The sequence below is a fragment of the Periplaneta americana genome, chromosome 4 (genome assembly GCF_040183065.1).
Source record: "Periplaneta americana isolate PAMFEO1 chromosome 4, P.americana_PAMFEO1_priV1, whole genome shotgun sequence".
Taxonomy (NCBI): domain Eukaryota; kingdom Metazoa; phylum Arthropoda; class Insecta; order Blattodea; family Blattidae; genus Periplaneta; species Periplaneta americana.
The window spans coordinates 159,002,521-159,025,847 of record NC_091120.1 but is presented as its reverse complement, the minus strand read 5'-3'; the positions used below and the strand labels follow the sequence as shown (position 1 = coordinate 159,025,847).

Sequence of the window (23,327 nt, the reverse complement as noted above, 5' to 3'; positions counted from 1 at the left end):
CATGAGAAATGAAGCTTTCTGATGACGTTTGATCTTGCCTTTTTTTGCCGTTTACGCCTTTTTTACTTTAATATGTAGGCCTACTTTTTTTGCTCTTTTCTTGCTTTTATATATACCTTTTTTTACCTTTTTCTTTATATGACTACTCGCTCAACAACACTGCATTTATTTCTGCGTTCGAAACTAAGGAAACTGCAGTTCTTATAGTAGCCATAGATATGGGTCACCCTGTTGCAATGCAGTGTTGTTGTTTCGTTTACTCCGGAATCGACCTTGTCCTTACCCAGCACTGCTATCTGACTCCAGCACTGACCTACCCCATTAATTCCTGGCTTAGTTGCCTCATGAGTGATGCCTTATTGGTGTCACTTGCGAAGTTCAAATCTGTCTTCGTACGGTTGACCAAACAACAACAAACATCAGTTATTAGTCGAATATATGAAGCGTTGGATTTCCACGCCGATAATCCGGTTTCGAATCCCGGTGAGTCCAACTATAATTTGTGGTGGACAGAGATGGTGCTAGCTGGTAGGACTTCGCGGCTCTACCGACGTCTTATTATTGTTACATTTATCTTCATCCAATAAATGTGACAGAAGACTGTGCGTTAATCTTGAAAAGTTGGTTGTTGTTTATTGTAACTCAAATTATGGATGTGAAGTTGTGGATGAATAGGTACAAGTGAAACAAGTCTATAGAACGGAGAAACTACTTTTCCAGTGTACTTCGTTAAGTTACTTATGGTCTTATGGAAGTTTACTTTATGAACTATGGGTGATTCGATATAATTTCAATGCTTTTTATTGCCCTATTTTTGTTGTTTTTAGAGCCCTTTTAGGCGCCTAAAATACCATTTTTAGTGCCTTAATTTCCGATGTCTAGTTATCACACATTCAATTGTCTTAACAAAAACTTCTCAGGATAGCATAATAAAACAACTATTTTCTCACCTGTTGTGTTTCCATGTGCGTTACTTATTTTCCTGCAGGCATTGTAGCTTATGCTATTATATCAATAGTATTGTGGCTTTTGTCATAAATAAATGAATATTTCTCCTCCAAATTAATTAGTTTAGCGCAATCCCTTTCAATTCCTAACCTACGGGAAGTTATACTGTGCACAGACAGGCTACATAAAAAGACGGCTGACTGTTATTATTTCAACAATTCAGCTCAAACGGAAAAACCCGAGCGTCTACTCAACAACTTCAGACTCCGATGTGTCATCGAAAATTATTCTTTTCAATTAATATCGATCGCGCCATAATGCACTGTGCCATGGCACATTGCTCTGCAGCCTTTTTTTCATTTAAATACATTAATACTCGTATACTGCAAAGCGACATGTAGGCCTACATGTGACATTAGGACATTAGACTCCCGCGTCAAGAAGTCCGTATATCACAGAGAAAATAATAATGTATACAGTTGGTTATACAAAAATGAATAAGAAATATATATTTACTTAATTACAAATGGCTTTTAAGGAACCCGGAGGTTCACTGCCACCCTCATATGAGTCCGCCATCGGTCTCTCTACTGAGCAAGATTAATCCAGTCCCTACCTCTATTTTAATATTATCCCCCAATCTACGTCTCGGCCTCCCTAAAGGTATTTTCCCCTCAGGTCTTCCAACTAACACTCTGTATGAATTTCTGGATTCACCCATATGTGCTATGTGTCCTGCCCATCTCAAACATCTGGATTCAATGTTCCTAATTATGTCAGGTGACCAGCACAATGTGTGCAGTTCTGAATTGTGCAACTTTCTTCGTTCTCCTGTAACTTCATTCCTCTTAGCCCCAAATATTTTCCTAAGCACCTGATTCTCGAACATCCTTAACTTCTGTTCCTCTCTCAAAGAGAAAGTCCAAGTTTCACAATCATACAGAACAACCTGTAATATAACTGTTGTATAAATTCTTTCAGCTTTTTCTAGAGCAGACTGGATAATAAAAGCTTCTCAATAACAGTCATTTCCCATATTTATTCTGTGTTTAATTTCTTTTCGAATGTCATTTATATTTGTTACTGTTGCTTCAAAATATTTTAATTTTTCCACTTTTTCAAAGGATGAATTTCCAATTTTTATATTTCCATTTCGTACTATGTTCTGGTCAATACTATATTATGTAAGATGATTCACGACTCATAACCTGTGCTTTAGGAATCAGTTCTATGGGTCATTTTGATCATAAAATGTCCTATGAACCGTTAAGAACTTATAGTTGATTGAATCCTACGAAAGTAAGAGTGTTTTGAGCAGAACTATGAATTTGTCTCTTAAAATACACAGAAATATTAATCCAAAATACTGTATTAATCATAAAAACACACCAGTTTGGAAGCAGATTTTCAAATATTCCTCCTTCCACTACAATGCACTTGATCACACAAATGTGAATGACACTTAGCATTCTGCACTTCGTCACGGCTGTCTTTGATAAGCACAGCTGATAATCACCAGATCTATCTTCTCCTTTGCCTCTGTACTTCATGTCACAGTGCGTCCCGTTTACATTCGAGTATTTGTTTTACTATGCAAGCAACTACAAAACCTGATTTACAGTACGATGTTTGGATTTTTACGTAAAAAAAAATAAATATCGTCCCTCCTCTGGCAAACTAGTGAAAGTGACAAATAAGCGACCCTGCACTTAAGGTCTATATTGTACTTAGTACTTAGTACAATATAGACCTTAAATGTAGGGTCGCTTATTTGTCATTTTCGCTAGTTTGCCAGAGGAGGGATGCATAATTATATACATACACATACGTATATAGAATGTAAACGATATAAACTGCAAAAATTATACAGACAGTACTTATTGGTCTACTGTAAAAAAATGTTTAGTGAAATTTAATTACTTCTTATAATTTTTTTTTTAATTTGTAAATTACCATGTTTTTTAGATTGAAAGTTGTCTAATAATTGTTTATATTTCGACTGAAACCAGTACACAACAGAGCAACAAACGAATGTTTCAGAGTATGTATCGGACAAAGTAAATGATAACTGTCTATTCTCATTTCAAAAAAAGTTAGTCTCAAAACACATTTTTATGGGAAACCCTTAACAGTGACAGGAAAACATTATTTGACTTTCTTCTTCAGTTATTTATGCTTTGTGGCAGTTTATATAGTTTGCATTCTGTATATAAAGAATAAAAACTGAATATAAAACTTGAAATAAAACACACAAAACAGAAAACAAGAATTCCATCAAGCATGTTAACAGGATGAACAGGGAAAGAACTCCTGAGGTACTGCTCGAAAAGCAGATGATTAACTGGTTAACCAACTGAACAAAGTATCGAGAGAAGAGCAAAAACTGACAGAAGGATATGCTGCATAAAGAAACCATAAAAATGGCTAAAGCAAGTATCTGACCATTGCATTATTTGCTTTTGTGTTTATTAATGTTAAATTATTAAGAGCGATAAGTTTGCCAGGAAGAAATAGGCCAAGTAGTAGCAATAAAACAAAATCGATAATTTAAAGCGATAATGTTAGGGTGTCCATTCAACCCGGCCTCAACTCACCAAATACCATCTTGCAATCACCAATTTCATCAATGCTAAATAACCCAGTATGTGAAACCAATACTTCTGTTTCGTCCACATGCACATGACTTTGTCCATTAGTTGTTTATGACGGTCCATGTGAAGGTCATTCATAATATTATCAATTCATTGTGAACAACCCGCAATTCTCATGAATTGCATCTCTGCAGCAGCTGAGCTGTCTTCCATCCGCGTTTTGATGGTCCACACCTTACTTCCAAACATAAGAACAAGTTGAGCAAGCATCTTGTAAATTTTAAGACTGGTGTGTCTCTGTACCTGCGAAGGCTTGAAAATCTGGTATATGATTACGAATATAAGTTCTGCGTATGTGCAAAACATACAATAAGAAAGTATGTGTCACCTTAACAGCAATGACTTTTTCTTAACTAGTATAACTATCAGTTATTCATATCGTTAATTTTATTGTGCAATATGTACTAAACTGTATGCTTAAAAATGGATGGAACATCGTGGCACCAATAAGGTAGCACTCATGAGGCAACTAAACCAGGTGATAATGAGGTAGGGTGGCCAGTTCCTTTCCCCCCTCCATTGCATACATCTCTGACTAGTAACATACTGTATTTCACTAATCAGACTTCAGATGTATATAAATAGGCTGACCAGACGTCCCCGATTTCCAGGAACAGTCCCTGATTTTGAGTTGCTGTCCCCGGGGAGAAAATGTCCCCATTTTTGTCCTCAGAAATTAATTTTGTTCCCAAAAGTTTTGATTTTGTTTCAATAAGTACTTGTAAAATGTGTGTTAGAGTTCAGTGTGTACAATATTATGTGAAAGACTTCCATGCATGCATCAGTAGGCCTAGTGAAATTGAATTCTTAGTGGCTATAATTATATATAGGAGTTACGTGTGTTTATGCATTTAATTAAAACAGTTAAGATACTCTACAAATTTAGTGTGCAAAGTTCTATCATTGTATCTACTGTTACAAGTACTTTACGCAACATTTCAACAGAGAGTGACTAGATAAGTGTTTGTGGTTTTTCTTGAAATTGCCGATGTCCCCTGCTGGACCATAAAAAATCTGGTCAGCCTAATATAAACAATAAATTGTTCTTTCTCTAATAATAAATGTGTCAGCCAGAACCTCAATCAGAGGTTCGTACGTACTATACTGTAATAGTGCTAATAATAAAACATGAGTTAATAACTGATAAGAGAGCGACTTATAGATATTAATAACTGCGACATTTAAATATGAATATTCAAGACTTCAAGCAGTTACACATCCAGATTCAGTCAGCATGACACTCGAAGGCCAGCTTGTTCAACCTCAAAAAACGAAGTTTAAAGTGACATCTGCCCAGTGCCGTCTACTTCCTCTGTAAACCTGGTGATCCGCAACACCAAGGACAATTCCTGCTTCCAGCACAATCAAGCAACGGCCATGACTGAAAATCACGGAGGAGGAGAATCAAGTTAAAACAGACTTACGTAACAAACCCACAGTACACCTGTCCCACACGCAGTTTCTTCAATGTGGCAACATACCGTGCAGTATAACAAGCCAGGCTGTGATTATTATGACACTGTTTTAAGGGATGAATGTAATAAAAAGTGTCTTCATAGAACTATTTCTATCAGGAGCATCCGGAGTTCTCATGTCAGCAGGGGTAAAAAAGTGTATTCGACACCCATGATGAAAATTTTTAAGTGTAATATTTTGTACTAATTAGCTGTCCTTCAAAATATTCTAACGAAACTAAAATGCATGGAAAATATATTTAGTTGTGAACACATATTTTTAAAAATCTACGTAATATATTTAAAAGTAAAAAAAGTCTGACTTCTCAGCAGTGGCGGTTGACCCTACTGTTCCCCTCCCCTGCGTGCAACTCTGATTTTTATTACTATAAATGTGTGAGAAAAACAATACTGAATAAGACAAAATAATGACTCCTGTCACTGTTGCATCATCTGACAATTTCTCGTGAAAATGAACAGCATTCAACTTCCAGCAGATTATGTGAGCTTTTCATGAACAATAGGTGTTAAGACAGATTTTTTTCCAAGCATTTTGGTTCTCTCGTCATTCTCAGGAATATCAACCAAGAATTATTTGTTCATTTTTCTCGAACTTACGATAAGTTGGAGAAAAACAAAAAACCCTTACGCAGAAAATATGCTATATTATCTTTTTTTTTTTAGCATCAGATGTACAAAACTAACAGATTTTATTTAAGAGCATACTATTGGGAATTTTTGTCGTTTTATACATTTTTACCTACTGCAAATCCGTATGAGGAACAGTTATTTCATTATTGTTAAATTTTAACATAACAGATTGTTGTGCGTTACTTTTCGATCCTCCTTCGTAGCTCCCTGCTAACAACAATGTAATTCGACTCACTTAAGTCTCTGATCGTTCCTACGTAACACGTACAGAAGTCGACATAATTAAAAGAAGTTAATTATCGCTGCGACAGTCTTTTGTTAATTTTATCTTGACGGCTGCGTTAATTATAACTGACATGCTGGAATAAAACGTTGAATTCTATTTCGATATATATTACATGTAAAGTAAGCTACTGCATCTGAGTCGGGCTTTAGGTGAAAAAAAAAAATGCTAAACCGAAATCAAGTACAAAGAATTTACTATACAGAAATGGAAGAAAAAAGGGGAAGGCAAAAGAACGAATCGATAACAACCTGCACGGGTACAAAAAAAAAAGTCGACAACAAAAAAGATATGACCACACACGATCGACAACAATGATAAAAAAACTATAATAAGAATGGAATGGCGACAACGATAACTTCATTATTACGACGACCATAATGAAACTCGATAAGTTAGTAACAACAATAATGAAAAATGTACTACCGTTATTTATAACGGTACGTTTTTTATGAGTTTACATGATGTCACTGTATTCACAATGAGAAATAATACAGAATTATTTTGTTGATGCAAAAGTTAGTAGCGTTTTTCGCTGTGACAAAAGTTTTATTTGAGATGAACAGAAGACACAAATTAATCAGCACTATATTCTCCTACATTATCTATGACTCTCTGCCAATGCTAGGGTAGTTTTTCAACTCCGCGTCTAAAGAAATCTGCTGGTTTGGAGTTAAGCCAAGCTTGTAAAGCTCATCAAAGGAGTTCTTTTGAAGGTTGTTGGGCAGAGTAGGGAAAAGCTGGAAATCTGAGGACACAAAATCGTGAAAATATGAGGGGATGTGGAATCACCTTCCTAACAAGCTCCTGGTGTGCATTATCGTGTTGCAGCACCACTTGATGCAGTCTTCCCTGTCGTTTTTCTTCACTTGCGGCAGCAAGGCGTCTGAGTTGTTGGCGATAAATGTTAGCATTTATAGTTATATTTCTGGGAACCAATTTATAGTACATGACACCTTCTTTATTCCACCAGATTCCATTGTCTTTTGTGTATGGACACTAACTTTTGTAGGTGGTGTTATGTGTTAAAACGACAAAATCATTTTCTAGCAGTCCTTTCTGCGATGGCATTCTCCCCCTATATGCCACAAATGTTCCGAGTCGCCTCCGCTGCCTTTGCTCCTCTATTAAACTCAAACAGAAGAATACTTCGGAGTGTTTGTTTGTTTTTTTTTTTTCACTTAACACTACATCCTCTTCAGCCCACAAACAGCACAAACTTTCTTCAAAACAGCAAAATTCAAAGTGTATTTACAAGCGCAACACCCCAAACAACAAATGTCAAATAAACAGTCTCCTAACAATGCAGTGTTGTGCTGACGAACAAAAACACTACCTACTACGAACTTTTGAATCAACTGAATATTACAAACGTCAAGACACGAAAGCTTCATTGTCTTTATAACATAATAACATATTTTCAAAGCTGTACCTTGTAGGTAAAGCAGAAACATGCTATACAAATTAATGCTCTTCTAAAATACTACAAGTGGAAAATAACATAGAACATAGCCCACTGACAACAAAGCTATACTACTAAAATACGACGAGGAGTATCAGAAACAATTGTCATATCTCTTGCTTTCTTTACTTGAAAACAATTTAAAGTGAAGTTATCATTTTCATCACAAGACGTATTTAATTTCCTTGCAGTAAAGAGGTAAACGAATTCCTGCTATTAATATTTTAAAAACATTTTGCAGCATACAAAAACAAAAATGGGAACTATAATAAATTACAAATTACTGAAGTATTTCGAAAATTCTTTTTGTTCACAGTGGTGTAACTAACATTTGGAAGCACTCCACAGAGAAATAGGAAGAGAGCCTCTGACCTTGACGTATAATATTATAAATACGATTATTATTGTTATTGTTATTATTATTATCCGCATATACAGTATTGTGGTTCCCTATCATAATGGCATGGCGCCTCCTCAGTTTGCGGATAGAAGAGACGATCTCCAGATATGGAGGGTAGCTGCAAATATATTGAATAAGTAGTCACAGACAGCTGATAAGAGGTGGTCCCCCAGCTTGAGAGTTGGGCAATGGGCTAACAACCCATCGCCTTAAAAAAAAAGAGCCTGTTTTTTTAAGTATGTTATTTTACAATGCTTTATCAACATCTTAGGTTATTTAGCATCTGAATGAGATGAAGATGATGATGCCGGTGAAATGAGTCCAGGGTCCAGCACCGATAGTTACCCAGCATTTGCTCATAGTGCGTTGAGGGAAAACCCCAGAAGAAACCTCAACTAGGTAACTTGTCCCAACCAGGAATCGAACCCGGGCCACCTGGTTTCGCGGCCAGACACGCTAACGGTTACTCCACAGGTGTGGACATTATTTGTTGTTGTTGTTGTTATTATTGTTATTATTATTATTATTATTATTATTATTATTATTATTATTATTATTATTATTATTATTATTATTATTCGCATATATTGTAGCTCTCTATCACAATGGCATGGCGCATCCTCAGTTTGCGGATAGAAGAGACAATCTCCAGATATGGAGGGTAGTTGTGAATATATTGAATAAGCAGTCACGGACAGCTAGACAGCTTGGGGGTTGGGCAAAGGGCTAACAACCCATTACCGTAAAAAAGAGCATGTTATGAAACCCCAACATAAACCTTTGGGGAGGCCGAGACGTAGACGGGAGAATAATATTAAAATGGATTTGAGGGAGATGGGATATGATGCTAGGGACTGGAATTAATCTTGCTCAGGATAGGGACCAATGGCGGGCATAACTGAGGGTGGCAATGAACCTACGCATTTTTTAAAAGCTATTTGTAAGCAAGTTAGTATTATTATTGTTATTCTTGTACCGTTGTTGTTATTATTATTATTATTATTATTATTATTATTATTATTATTAAAATTGCTCATTATTATTATTATTATTATTATTATTATTATTATTATTATTATTATTATTATTATTATTATTATTATTATTCACATAAAAATAAAATAATAAATTTAAATTATTATGCTTTCAGCTCTTCCAGAAAGTTAAAAGTAGCATAGTAATGATGACAAAGGAAGCTTTTTAATGGAAAAAAAGCACCTTCTGTGGACCTTGAGAAAAATTACTAATAGACAGACTAGTGAAGTGCTTTGTGTGGCATTGTATTGGGCAGAAACATGGATATTACGACGAAGTGAAGAGAAACGATGGAAACATTTTAAACATGGATATGGAGAAGAATGGAGCGTGTGAAATGGACACACAGAATAGAAATGAAGCTGTGTTGGAAAGAGTGGGTGAAGAAAGAATACTGCTGAAACTGGGCAGGAAGAGAAAAATAAATTGACTGGTCACTGGCTGAGAAGAAACTGCCTCCTGAAGGATGAACTAAAAGGAATGGTGAATAGAAAAGAAGTTCGGGGCAGAAGAATATTTTAAATGATGGACAACATTAAGATAAATGGATTGTATGTGAAGACTAAGAGGTAAGCGAAAAATAAGGAAGACTGGAGAATGTTGGCTTTGCAGTGAAGGACCTGCCCTTGGGCAGAAAACTATGAATGAATTAATGAGATATGGGTACTGGTACTAACAACAGGAGACATGACAGAAGTTTGTGTGGCAGTTAGTTACACCACTGCCTTTGTCTTTGGCTGATGGCAAGAGCCTATGTACCACTATCACATATCATTTCTGCTCTCCTGCTGGTTGGTACTCACCAGCTGCCTGCTTCAGGACCATCATGCACTCTGTGTGCTCACTCTTTTCTGCTATGTCAAGAGGCGTGAGGCCATTGTTGTCGCGAGCCACAAGATCTGCTCCCCGCGCCAGCAACAGCTTCACATTGCTCACATAGCCATGCTCCGAGCTCACGTGAAGAGGAGTCTGTAAGAATATTAATGATACACCTCTAGACATTTTTAAATCGTTGTCAGCAGAATTATAAATTCAAATTGTCCTGTCAGTGAGTGGCTACAAATTTTTGCAGATGAATCCTATTTACCAAATCATGAAGGTACTGGTTTTGGCGTAATGATGTTAATAGGTTCCTTTTTCCTTTTACAGAGGATTACATTCAAACACTATTAATTTTGACAGTGAAATCTTAGCTATTCTTTCAAGCTTCTACTTACAAAACCTCCTGTATCAAACTGATAAATTCGAGAAGGTTACAATGCTATAAGATTGAAAAGCAGCAAAACAACATACGAAAGTGAAGAGTATTAAACCCAGGATTCTCTTCTTTTAAGCCAAAACTCTAACCATTCACCGAAACAGTATCATTTGATTATTACACTTCTGGAAGTGGTCTTAGTAAAGAATATTTACATTGTTGTTAATAAAAGTAATGTCATTTTCATGAATAAAAAATTGGAAATTTCGTATTTGAAGCTAGTGTCAATATAGTTTTTGCTGATATCTGAACATTTCATTTACAAAATGAACTTACCCTGTTTTCTCCCCTGGGGCCACATGGGATGTTTGGATCCGCTGCAAAACGAAATAGATGTGGTAAGCAAGATGTTACTTAAACTGTATTATTAGATTAAATATTGAGTGTCCGCCAGTTAGGTTGATCACAAACAGTTAAAACTGATTCCCTGACATATTAAAGGTCGGCTACAGCAAATCATGCTGGCTGATAACCAGTTACATATAAGCAGTTGAGTTGCTGAGTGTGGTGCTAGTTTAACATTTTTATTGCTCTGGGCATAGTTAATTACGTATTAGTGTGAAATGCAGTGAGAATTTGATATAATTTAGAACAAGGAAAATTCATTTATGACAGTTATGCGACAAATCATTCTTACAATGTCTGCAAGAGCAAATTTCGTCGTAATTATCCCAGAATACGCGTTACATCCAGTGGCGGCTCTTGCATATTTCTTAAGAGGAGGAAAGAAGTTAACAGCGCAAAATGACACCTTCTTGAGATAAACATGCTAAAAATTACATGCATACATGCAAGACCAGGAAGTGTTAGGGTTGGCCTTCCTTTTTGTATAGCAATAATCTGTTCTTGTAAACTGAATTTCATAAATTGTCCAAAATATAATGTGTTTTCACTTCCATTGTTGAATAATAATTAACAATTACAAGGAAATTCACAACCTCACAGCATTTTTCGCGCACACTACAGCATCACATATGTTGGAAGAGACTAGTTATTAACACGTAACTGGAACCGTTTTACTGTAGTGGAAATGGGAAATAATCTGTTAGGAATACGAGAACACTGCACCCACCCACGTGGTCTGTGTTGCCACATGTACATTTTACAAGTTCCGTATCGCATGCTTTTGAAGAATGTCAGTTCTTGTAAAGTCATACTACCATTATTGTTCAAAGCTGCCGGTGGCCGATTAATTTTTCTTACATTAAAAATATGTAGTTTGAAGTACTTTCAATTTCAAATATATTTGGCTGACAACTGACAACTTGGCTTTGTTCTGTCTAGTAGACAATGAATGGAAGTGAATTTCAGGGGCCAAAAAGCTCTGCGATACTAACGTAGAACTACTTCCTCTTCGTTTTATATAAATCCAACTTCAACTTTCAGATATCCTCGAAAGTTTCAAATCATGAATAGTAGCTTATATAAAGTGGAATGAATATATTTTGATTCATAATTTAAAAAAAAAAAAGGTTATATGGTGTATTTCATAGCTTTGCGTTAAAACTGTTTTTATTGTGCCTCCTCCTAGATGTGTTGTGAGACTGGTTGAATATAGCATCATTAGATGGCAGCAGTAGCGAGCTTTGCTGCACGACCAGGCTGTTTCTATTTCCCGCCCATGCGCTGATTCAGAGGAGGATCTCCTCCCTATCCATTCATTTACTTGCTTTAAAACTCTGCTTCTTTCTCTGGCCACTAGTGCCTGTTGTCTATGTGTGTTAACTGCAGTAAAGGAGGAATGGATTGACTTTCCTCCACACAAACAATCTCGCAACTTTCTCACAGTTTTCTAGCAGCACATGAGTGCGCGTCATTTAAAACTCGATCAACCGGGTTTTCTTATAGTTGTGAACTTAAAAATTATCGAATCTTCCTCGAATTTCAAGGCATATATTTCATTTCGTATTTACTTTCAAAATAAAAAAAAAAACGTGAGGAGGACGTTCCTCCCTTCCCTCCTCCGAGGAACCACCACTGGTTACATCATAACAAAACATTTTTTAATGAAAGAAGTACGAACACATGGTAATTCCTGGGACTTATTTGTGCGTTATCCTTACACAAAAAGTAACTCATATGCAAACAATCCACGTAATCTAGAGAATTTAAAGGAAAACATTCATCAAGGAATTTTTTTCAATACAGCAAAATGAGCTTATGCAGTTTCCCACTATCTTTTCAACAACAGCAATGCATGTTTAAGAGTATAGAGTGAAAACTTCGATCATCTGGTGTAATGGTGAGTGCCATTTGATTAGTTAGTAAAAAGGCCTACGTCAGTAAGGTAAGTTATTAAAACAATAACATTCGAGTGGCACAGCATCTTCCTGACAGCAGAACACTGCAGAATCAAACTGACAGGTGGACATCCATTATAACTGTATACAGAGAGTCCCAAAACCTTTGGAATAATCCCATAAGTAGCTATTTTAGTATAGCTAGTGTAGGTTGATCAAAGTCTACCATTTCAAGTAGTTTGCAATTCTACATGATGCTACAAAAATTCGTATTAACACAAAATTAAGTTTATTTTTTAATCGGACACTCTATATTTCATTCCATAAGTTTGTTGCACTCTTCATTCTGAATCAGATTATGTAAGCATGAAGTACTATATCTTTGTATTGAGATCATTAACAAAACAAAAATAATTTAAAAATCATGTGTACAGTTTTAGCTACAGTATTGCATGAAAAATATCTTTAACAAGTAAATTCCAAAACAAATATTAGGTAGGCCAGTGTTCCGCAACCGGTGTGCCTTCACAAGATGAAAGGTGTGACGCGAAAATTAATTGAAATTAAAATGGTGTGTTAACAAAACATGCCCAATCCCCGAGTGTTTTGTGTGTGGTGAAAATCTCAGTAATGCTATGGTTCGCAGTAAATTGAAACATTTGGTAACAAAACATTCTTTTCTGTCAAACAAAGATGTATATTATTATCGTCGGTTGTTGGAACAAAATAAAAAAGAGAAGTGACACTCATGACGATGTCGGTACAGGTTTCACAAAAAGTACAGGAAGGTAGCTATAAGGTAGCCGAATTTATCGTAAAGGCCAAAAAAAAACACACATAATAGCCGAAACATTGTTAATGCCTGAAAATGGATCGTTTGAGATGTTCCCAACTGTATGGCCCCTTGCTGATGGTAATAAAGTGTTGATGGACTTAATTAAAGAACATTTGGTAATCTTGCAGCAGAAGTTCAAGAATTATTTCGGGGAGGGTGTTCAAGATTTTTACTGGGTTCGTGATTCATTCACTGTGAATTCAAAACATCTTCCGAATAATATACTGGTACAAGAGGAACTAGCAGACTTAAAAGCAGACAGAATATTGAAATTAGAACTTCTTGAAGTGCCTTTGGAAACATTTTGGTTGTCAATAAGGAGTGAATACCCGGCTATCTCCGAGATGGCAGTTAATATGTTATTGCCATTTTAAACTACAAATATGTGTGAACTGGGCTTCTCGACGTTAACTGAAAATTAAAACATCAAAGAGGGAGAGACTCAAATCCATCGATGAAGAAATGAGGCTTGTACTGTTAACAATTCCACCACAGATCAGCCACCTGTGTGCAGCTAAGCAGGCCCAAGTATCACATTGAAGGTGTGAGAAAAGTTATTTACTTTAATATTAGTAATAAAAATGTGTATTTTCTACAGGGAATTAAAGTTCATAAATTCTTAATAAATTCTAGAGTCGATTTCTGTTTTATAATAACGACGACAGCAGTAGCAGTAGCAGTAGCAGTAGCAGTAGCAGTAGCAGTAGCAGTAGCAGCAGCAGCAGCAGCAGTAGCAGTAGCAGTAGTAGTAGTAATAATAATAATAATAAATTTAATTACATTACATGATTATATTAAGAGAGACGCATCATATGTTTCTGAGGGGATTAATATTTTGGTGTCCCGTGTTAAATCTAGACTCATCTAGGGTGTGCCTTGAGTATAAAAAGGTTGCGGAACACTGAGGTAGGCCATGATGTTTCTAGGACAACAAAAGTATCGTTTTCATAGCATTTAACTGTTTATTCCTAAAAGATACAGCAACAGCAACATGCTGTCAAGCAATGATTATGTGATGTGGATATGATCCACTTCAAGCCTCTCGAGTAAACTACCATTACTTTCCTCTTTATTAATAAACATGATTGCATACATGAAAAACCAATATTAATAATTTTATTATTTAGTATTGTACTTGACGTCTTACACCACTCTCTAATATCCAGATGTTGATATCAGGTGTTTTACAGTGATCACCATAAAAGTCCCATAAAGTTCGCCTCTTGGAGAGATGATATTATGCAGTAGTTTTTAATTGATACTGCACCAGTGACAAGTATGAATATAAAATATGTAGAAATAGTGGAACAGTGACACAAGAAATGGGAGTGTTTAAAAAAACATGCTCCAACACTGTGTGCAGTCATCAAAAATTTCTCATACATTAGTATTCTTGTAAGTAACTTACTACAATGGTCCTGTGACAAGTTATGATGGAATGAGAATTAGCTTTCAGGGAAAAAAAAATCTGAAATAATAAAACAGATGTTCCAATACAGTGCAATATAAGAACAACTCTGATTTTCAGTTTATTAACACTTTCAGCTTGGAGGATTTAGTGAAGAACTGTTTTCATAACATGGAAGAAGTGACAGTAGGAGGACGAAGAATAAAGTGCATAAGATTTGCTGATGACATTGCATTGTTAGCAGAAAAGGCGATGGCGCTAAGGGATACAATAATGGAGCTAAATGACAGCTGAGAGCAGTATGGAATGAAGATAAATACAAACAAGACAAAGACCATGGTTGTCGGAAGAATAATAAAAAAGGTAAACTTGCAAATTCTAAATCAGGCCGTAGAGCAAGTGGACAGCTTCAAATACTTGGAGTGTACTATAAGTACGAGTAGTAACATGAGCTGCTGCCAGAAAGTCAAAAGGAGGATAGCAGTGGCCGAGAAAGCTTTTGATAGAAAAAGAAGCATCTTCTACAGGCCTCTGGAAAGAGAATTAAGAAAGAGACCAGTGAAGTGCTTTGTGTGGAGTGTGGCATTGTATGGGGCAGAAACATGGACATTACGACGAAGTGAAGAGCAACGACTAGATGGAAGTGTGTCATCACTAGGGCCCGGATTTTTCGAAAATGCATATGCGCATATGGAAATGCATATTTTGAGGGTTGGTGCATATTTTGAGGGATAGTGCATGTTTCGGCATTTATTTAGTTTGTGTATGATCAATTATTTGACATTTCTGAACGAACTGTAAATCTAGTAATGAATTTGTATGTTGGACATCCCTTGGCACCACAATAGCCTTCCTATTTCAAGTGAAATGGTAACGGGACCATACTTCCAGTCTCACAATACATGCAGGTAGATGGACGTTGCAGACCTTTTTTTACAAAAGGAATTTCTTACACTCCTTTCTCAATGCATCAGTCTCTCAAAGTTTGTGTCGACAGGATGGCAGGTGTTCATCTGTTGACTTGTTTTTCATCTACTAATAGTTTATGCGATATTCTGTCAGATTAAACTAAAAATGCCTAAAGATAAGTCCACTAAATCCTTTTTAATTAAACAGTGGATTTCAGGCAATAGTGACTATTCAAGTGATGGCGATGTAGTGTATTGTCAAGTATGTGAGAGGACTGAGAAATGCGAGAAAAAGTTTCAATTAGACCAGCATTCGAAAACAACTGCACATCTCAGGTCAAAACAGTTACTTTTAACTCAGACGAAATCACGGACTGAAGTTAGTACATTTTCCGCTGACCTTTGTAAAGCTTTTGTATGCAGCAACATTCCACTGCATAAATTAAATAATCCACATCTACGATCATTTCTTAAAAAATATTGTCTTAATCAAAGGAATGAAACATGTATATCATTGAATTAAAATAAAATAATTCCTTCGGTTAGTGCATATTGTTTTGTTTTTAGTGCATATTTTCAACATTTTTAGTGCATATTTGCATGCATATTTTAGGTATTTTCAGTGCATATATATATCCGGGCCCTAGTCATCACTAGAGCCCGGAATTTTAGGCACTAAAAGTTAATATTGTTCAACGCTATAGTCTATAAATATAGAAGCCATGCCCCCACTTCTTTGAGATGTCATTCAGTATTTTCCCTTCGGTATCGCTAAAGGTCTTTAATCCTCTTAACCACCACTTACAAACTAGGGCACAATTTACAAGAACATTGCCATACCTCCACTTCTTTGAAATGCCATTCTTGTCATTCAGTACTTTCCATTTGGTATCATTAAAGTCTTTAATCCTCTTAACCCCACTTACAAATTAGCGCATGGTTTACAAGATCCATTGCTCAGTCCTTCTGACTCTGTCGTCTATTATTACATATCGAATTCTTGTAAACTAAGCTTAAAACCCTCCTCACGGGCACCACTTCTATTCATCTACACTCAGTGTCATTCTTAACTTTTAGCATCTAAAATTCCGAGCTTTAGACCATCACATCACCCACCAATGAGCAATCCAGAACCCAAGTCCTGGTAAAACCTACACCTGGATTCCACTAAAAAAGAGCTTTCCTCCTGGCTCATGTACAGTTAACTACTGCCAATACACTGAACATTCTGTGAGTAAGCAGCCATGGAAATCTCTGGAGATGGCAATGATTCCTGAGTGTCGGAATATAGCACCATGCAAAAGCATTACGAAAATAAACGTACCACCAGCTTGGAGTAAAACTCCTATGCAACGGGAATTGTCTGTTGTAGCCGCTGCATGCAAGGGGGTTCTTCCCCAAGAATCCTGACTGTTGATATGGGCTATTTGTTCCCCATGCAACAAATCTTCTAGTAATTCAGCGTTATCCCATAACGCAGCCTGTGAAAAAAGATACAATAACTTTTATATGTATCATATGAGCACTATGATACATAGTATCTCACAAAAATAATGTTGTGATAAATCAAGCCTGCTAACTCCATTACTGGATTCACAACTGTCTGTATTGCACCATCACTTTTAACTACAGTGAAACCCCGGTACTACATGCCTGTTTATTGCGCTATCCTGTATTATATGCTCTATTCTCCTGGTCCGTTGACATTTCCCATATAAAATCATATCAAATTCACCTCTTACTACGTTCGTCGTCCCTTAAGCTGCCCTCTTTCTTCACCTGAAAATTCTTAAAATATCATAGGCCTATTTTAAAGAACAATTACTTACTTACTTATGGCTTTTAAGGAACCCGGAGGTTTGTTCTCACCCTCACATAAGCCCGCCATTGGTCCCTATCCTGAGCAAGATTATTCCAGTCTCTACCATCATATCTCACCTCCCTCAAAACCATTTTAATATTATCCTTCCAACTACGTCTCGGCCTCCCCAAAGGTGTTTTTCCCTCCGGCCTCCCAACTAACATTTTAAAGAACAATTATTTAGAAAATACACCTGGAATTTTCAATTTATCATTAGCACCTGTAGCCAAGTCAAGGGCATGTTGGAATTTGTGTTCAGTGAATACAATATAATGAAATTCAGTCCTTATAGATGTCAGGCTCTGAACAGGGTCTAGTCTGGTTGCCAGTTTTACATTACCGGTATAGTGTTTGTGAAGAACGTATTTGTTGCTGAAAATTCGGATGGTTAGTAATAGGTAAAACCATTTTGTTTCAAGAATGTTAAGAATCTACCATGCAAGTAGGCCTACAAATAAAGAATATCCTAAAATAAAGAACTCCTGCTAATATGCATTCTCATTTAATACATGCGGTCCCTTGAAGAGTGTCTTACCGAAGTTTCACTGTAGTCTATTAATTTATTTTCTATGACATTAATTTTCGTGTGTGATAATATGCATCCTATAGTTCAAATTACCGATACAGATTTGTTCACTTATTTTTTTCTGTCTGGATCTTCTAAGAAGAACATTAAGAACTTGTTTATTCGCTTTCTAAGGGAACTAAAAAATTAAATTATGGTTTATTTAACAATGCTCGCACCTGCCGAGCTTATATCAGCGTCACCGGTGTACCAGAATTTTGTCCCGCAGGAGTTCTTTTACATGCCAGTAAATCTACTGACATAAGCCTGTCGCATTTTAAGCACACTTAAATGCCATTGACTTGACCTGGGATCGAACCCGCAACCTCAAGCACAGAAAGCTAGCGCTATACCGACTATGCTACCCAGGCTGACCTCTAAGGGAACTGTGGTCACTTATTCCAGTCTTCCTGTAGTCTGTAATGTAACTAACTTTTCACAGTCTTGTATTTAAGATCAATTTTTCAATAGTAATTCCAGTAAATAAGCTAAATTTTGTAATTTTCAAACAAATATAGATCTACGCCGTATAAGAAAAATTAAGGTAGGCCTAAACAAAATGTACTGTTGTGAATGATTATAAAATTAAATATATCAACTTTTTTCAGGGTAATATTGAAGAATGTGTCGCTCGGTTAGGTTAGGTTTGTTTGCTCGTTTCTTTTACCAGGAGTTGTTCATATACAATGTAGGACCGGTAAATTTAATTCCCTCAATCAACTGCTCACGTAACTTCTGAGTGCTTCTTGCCCTATTACTTATTAAACAGAAACTAACCTAACCAAGCAACATATTCTTCATAATTACCAAATACCTAAACTTTCCTGATAAAGATACATAAGCCTATGCTAGTAAACTATATTTTCAGTAACGTTACTACTACTGCCTGTTGTATTTTTGTGTTCTCTCTGTGGCAATGTGCGAAATTTTATCTAAATTTCACACTCTTTCATTCAGTAATATCAATACCGGTAGTTTATATTATAAACATCCCACGTTCATAACATGAAAAATGTACCTATGTAGCTAGGTATCCTACAGTATATACTTCCATACCATCCTTATTGTAAGTCATTCATTACTATACTGATAACTGCGTAATATTTTTAATAAGAAAACATATAGCTGCCTTACTTGATGAAGAAGTCTTCCAGGAAAGTCTTCATCTTCTGGAGTAATATTCTCCATTCTTAAATTTGTATTAACTGTCAAACTGTTGTGGAAAATTCATTTAGTCTCCAGCATAAATTATCACCTGACATTTGACCAGTATAATACATTAAGAAAATATAATCACAAACAAGACACAATAACTTCGTTTTACCATGATCATAACCAAAAGAGTTCATTTACAATGTTTAATATCACATTTTCTTCACACACAACCAACGTAACATGTTTCAGACGCCTACTTCCGGACATTTTCTCTTCTAACCAATCAGCACACTCGCCATTAATACGTCTATTCCTGGCAAGGCTGCCATCAGTACGACTCTAAAATGATAACAAATAAAAGACATTTCGATACATGAATTTTAATTCAGACATAAATACGAATGTCTACAAGAGCAAGTATGATGTCTGTACTATTAAATGAGATATTTCCGAAGTATGCATGTGTAGCCATATTGGCAAAATTGTCAATTATCATTTTATGTTGCTTAATGTGGCACTATAATTACCGATTTTGTGATTTAAAACAAAGTAAACAAAAATGTGAAAGTAATTTACGTAATAGGTTTTGCAACCAGTGCAACTACACAACTCTGTGAAGCCATTCACTCAGTAGGCCTAACAATTGGACGGAGTTTCGCAATAATAGACCAACCAACAATTTGAAAAAAAAAAAAAAAAAAGATTTGCACAGATCTGTTGATGGCAGGTTAATTTAACTCGGAAAAAAAAAATCAAGAATGCGATATCTGAATTTTGCTGCTATTTATAAGCATAAATTCGTTTATTGCATATAATTCATTTATTTATTTTGCTTTGAAACATTAATTCAACTGCTGGTCTCTTATTAAAAAATCGGTTAGTCTTTTTTGGTATTATTTGTGCTATTTTTTGTAATAATATGAATTTATAATACTTCTTGAATAAAATGTTTTATAAAAAACAGATTTATTTCAATGGCCAATATCTCGAAACACGTTTTTGGCGCTTGGTCTATTATTGCGTAACTCCGTCCAATTAAGATGTTCAAACACGAGAAAGGCAGATGCCTCAGACTTTAATTTGTATGAAATACGTAAAGTACATATGACACCATAACTTATTTAAAAAGTAACTTAATGAAAATAATTTATAAAGACGCATCACAATTCGATTGAAGTAAACAATTTCTTACCGCGATCGTCAATTAAAACTGATTCTTCTATTTACCCGTACCATATTATTAAAATCACAGAATAATTAATGTAAAAGACCCATGAGAGCAAAGGGATGCCAGAAATCTGTCATCTGGCGCGATGGATATTGCAATCAGCAACAAATCACATTCAGAATGAGGATGAGAAATATGCCCCAACCCAATCCCAATCAATCTCTAAGCCAGGGACGCTTTCCTTTTGCATCCAGTTGATAAGTCTCCCAAGACAACTCATCCTGCCTGTCGTTTTTCTAAGGCGTTAATAGAAATGTCGTGATGAGCCCTAAAAGAAATGGACCACGGATTTTCATCTCCCATCCTCCACATAAATTTCGACTTTTCCAAATTAAAGACTAATGAAATTGGAGCCTCGGCTTTTGCATGTCACATTTGATACTCCATGGTGAGCTTACTTTGAATGTCACTTGCACAGCACAAGTACTTGGATCCCTTCTGTTGCAAGAACAGAAGTGCACTCTTTCCTCACTCACTGTCCAGGTTTTTAACATCTTCGGCGACCCTGCCCTGTTGCTGTTCTATCATGCTTCATTCTCCATCCCCTCATGTGGTAGCTATTAGGTTAAGTCCATTTTCGACTTTTCCCTTCAAAATTCTCTAACGTTTCTTCATATAGAATGGCGAATATCAGAGTCAGATAAGTGGCCAATAGTTTTGGAGCACACATAGACACTTTCTCTTAGCAACAACAGTGTCCTGAAGCTCATTGGTGACTGTCCTATGGCGACCTGCCAGCAGGTAGCAGCATTCAAGTTACACAAGGAGCACACCATAGAAAAGTATGTGCTAGTGAACTTCAGACGAACTTTGTTGCAATTTTTATAAAAAATGCATTAATAAATTCTAATATGAGAAACGTTACTAGGATATTATGTCTAGATAGGTGCGTTGGTTTCTCGTGATTATACAGGCTTTTGTTTTAAAGGCCCACTCTGATTAAAAAAAATGATGTATTTAGAATTTCGTTTATTCTAGTCTCAGTTTACCTAAGAATAATGATGAAAACTCCAGAATGTTGCGATAGTTAGGGACGAAGTTTCAGATTATGTTTTTGAAATGCGTGATGTCACACTTGCCCAACTTGATCCAAGCATATTTTTACAATAAACACTACTGTTTCAATGACTTGTACTACCATATTGCCATGTGATATATATTTTTCGTTTGCTCAACAAATTGTTGCATATTATTAGCTTATTCCTATAGGTATCCTACAAACAAAACTCAGCTTGGACTCCTCGCGGCACACATGCTATACCCCTCTTACTCCCCTGCAGTAGGCTTGAGAGCATTCTGGAAACGGGAGCATACATCATCTGCGCGAGACAGTCACACCTGCTGCTTTCTGCGCACCGAGTTTTCCTTGTTGGATGGCTATAACTTCTGAAGAAATATGCAATATTTTCTCTTGAACACAAAAATAAATTTGCACATTTTTTCTTAAGTTTGCAATAAAATAATATGCAACAATTTCTTTGAGCACTGTAATAAATATTTGCATAATGTAGATCCAAAACCTATAGAGCATCGTAATGTCTGTGTGGTCAGTGCGAAATAGTATAAACAAACGAATGTCACTGTTGCCAAGGAAGTTACTATTATTATTCCTCTCTCTTTCTACTATCTTTATTCCTCTTTCTCTTCTCTTTTTCCCTCTTCCTCTTATTTCACCATCTTTATTCCTCTCTCTTACTACTCTTATTATCTTTATTCCTCTGTCTCTTCCTCTCTTTTTACTATCTTTATTTTTCTCCATCTTCTCTCTCTTCCTGATTTTACTGTCTTTATTCTCTCCTGATATAGTTTAGCTATGAACTGAGGGACATGAAATATAATATCAATAATATGCTATGCACTAACAGTAACACTCAACAATGGACAAGAGTGACATCATAACCAAAGAAGGCATACATGAAACTCAGGGATTCCTTGAAGCTAGACAATGCAGAGAAATCGGATTTTTTTTCTCGTTCATTCATTTATATTCCCCCCTCCCCCCACTCGCATTAAAATACATCGGGGAGAGCCTTTAAGGGGACACTCAACTTAAAAATTGGAGAAAAAGTGTCATAGAAATGAAAAATTAAATTTCTACACTAATTTACGTGACAGAACTAAATCAATACGCAGAATCCTTCCCCTATTCATTGAGAAGTCACAATCAAATGCACAAAGCCAAAAAATAAAAAATGATAATTAAAAGTGATATTTCAATTAATGATTGATTAAAAATTGAAATATTTTTTATTTTGAAAAGTATTGGATCTAATGAGCTGAGATTTTGCATGTTACTTTCCATGTGTATATTACACTTTGTCTCCAAATTTGAAAAAGATTGGTCAAATAGGAAAAAAGTTCCAAAATATAGTTGAGTGTCCCCTTAACCCTCGACACTTACCTGGAGTCTTTTCTGACTATCTTTTCTCCTCTATTGAGGTTCTGGCTGATATGTACATTTATTATCAGGCAGTACACCTCACTTAGCGATGTCAGAGGAAAAATAATTGTTTGTATACATCTGAAGTCTGATTAGTGTAATATGTAGCTAGTTGGCGATGTATGCAATGGAGGGGGAAAGAAACTGGCCAACCTACCTCATTATCTCCTGGCCTAGTTGCCTCATAAGTGGTGCCTTCTTGGTATCACTTGAGAGGTTCAGACCAGTCTTCGGACAGTTGACTAAACAACAAACAATAACTATCTTTTATTGTTAATATCTACATCCATATAGTCCGAAATGTTCCAGTAACCTAAATATGCTATCCTTGGTTATTTTAGTTTCCTTTACAATTAAAATATTATTTCATAATATATATATATATATATTTTTTTTTCATCTTTATTCCTTGGGTTCGTGGATGGCCCCAGCTATAGTACACGTCTTTATTTTCTAGTTACAATTCTTTTGACTGAAAATCAATCGATCACTCTACAAAGTGAAGAAGTATCAAATGCTGAGTCAGTGCGGTATCTAGGTCTATA

The 23,327-nt window shown here is 35.9% G+C and overlaps 1 protein-coding gene across 2 annotated transcripts in view; it reads right to left on the bottom strand.

Annotated features, from left to right (window-relative positions):
• Positions 1–19,282, bottom strand: part of Lrrk (Leucine-rich repeat kinase) — a 283,300-nt gene extending 264,018 nt beyond the window's left edge. For both annotated transcript variants that reach the window (XM_069824217.1, XM_069824218.1), the window contains exons 1-4: positions 19,094–19,282; positions 16,858–17,014; positions 10,419–10,459; positions 9,688–9,853 (exon numbers count right to left, since the gene is read on the bottom strand). In XM_069824217.1, the coding sequence (XP_069680318.1) occupies positions 9,688–9,853; positions 10,419–10,459; positions 16,858–17,014; positions 19,094–19,147 (418 nt within the window). In that variant the 5' untranslated portion in view covers positions 19,148–19,282. The remainder of the gene's footprint in view (positions 1–9,687; positions 9,854–10,418; positions 10,460–16,857; positions 17,015–19,093) is intronic.
• Positions 19,283–23,327: the final 4,045 nt, after the last annotated feature.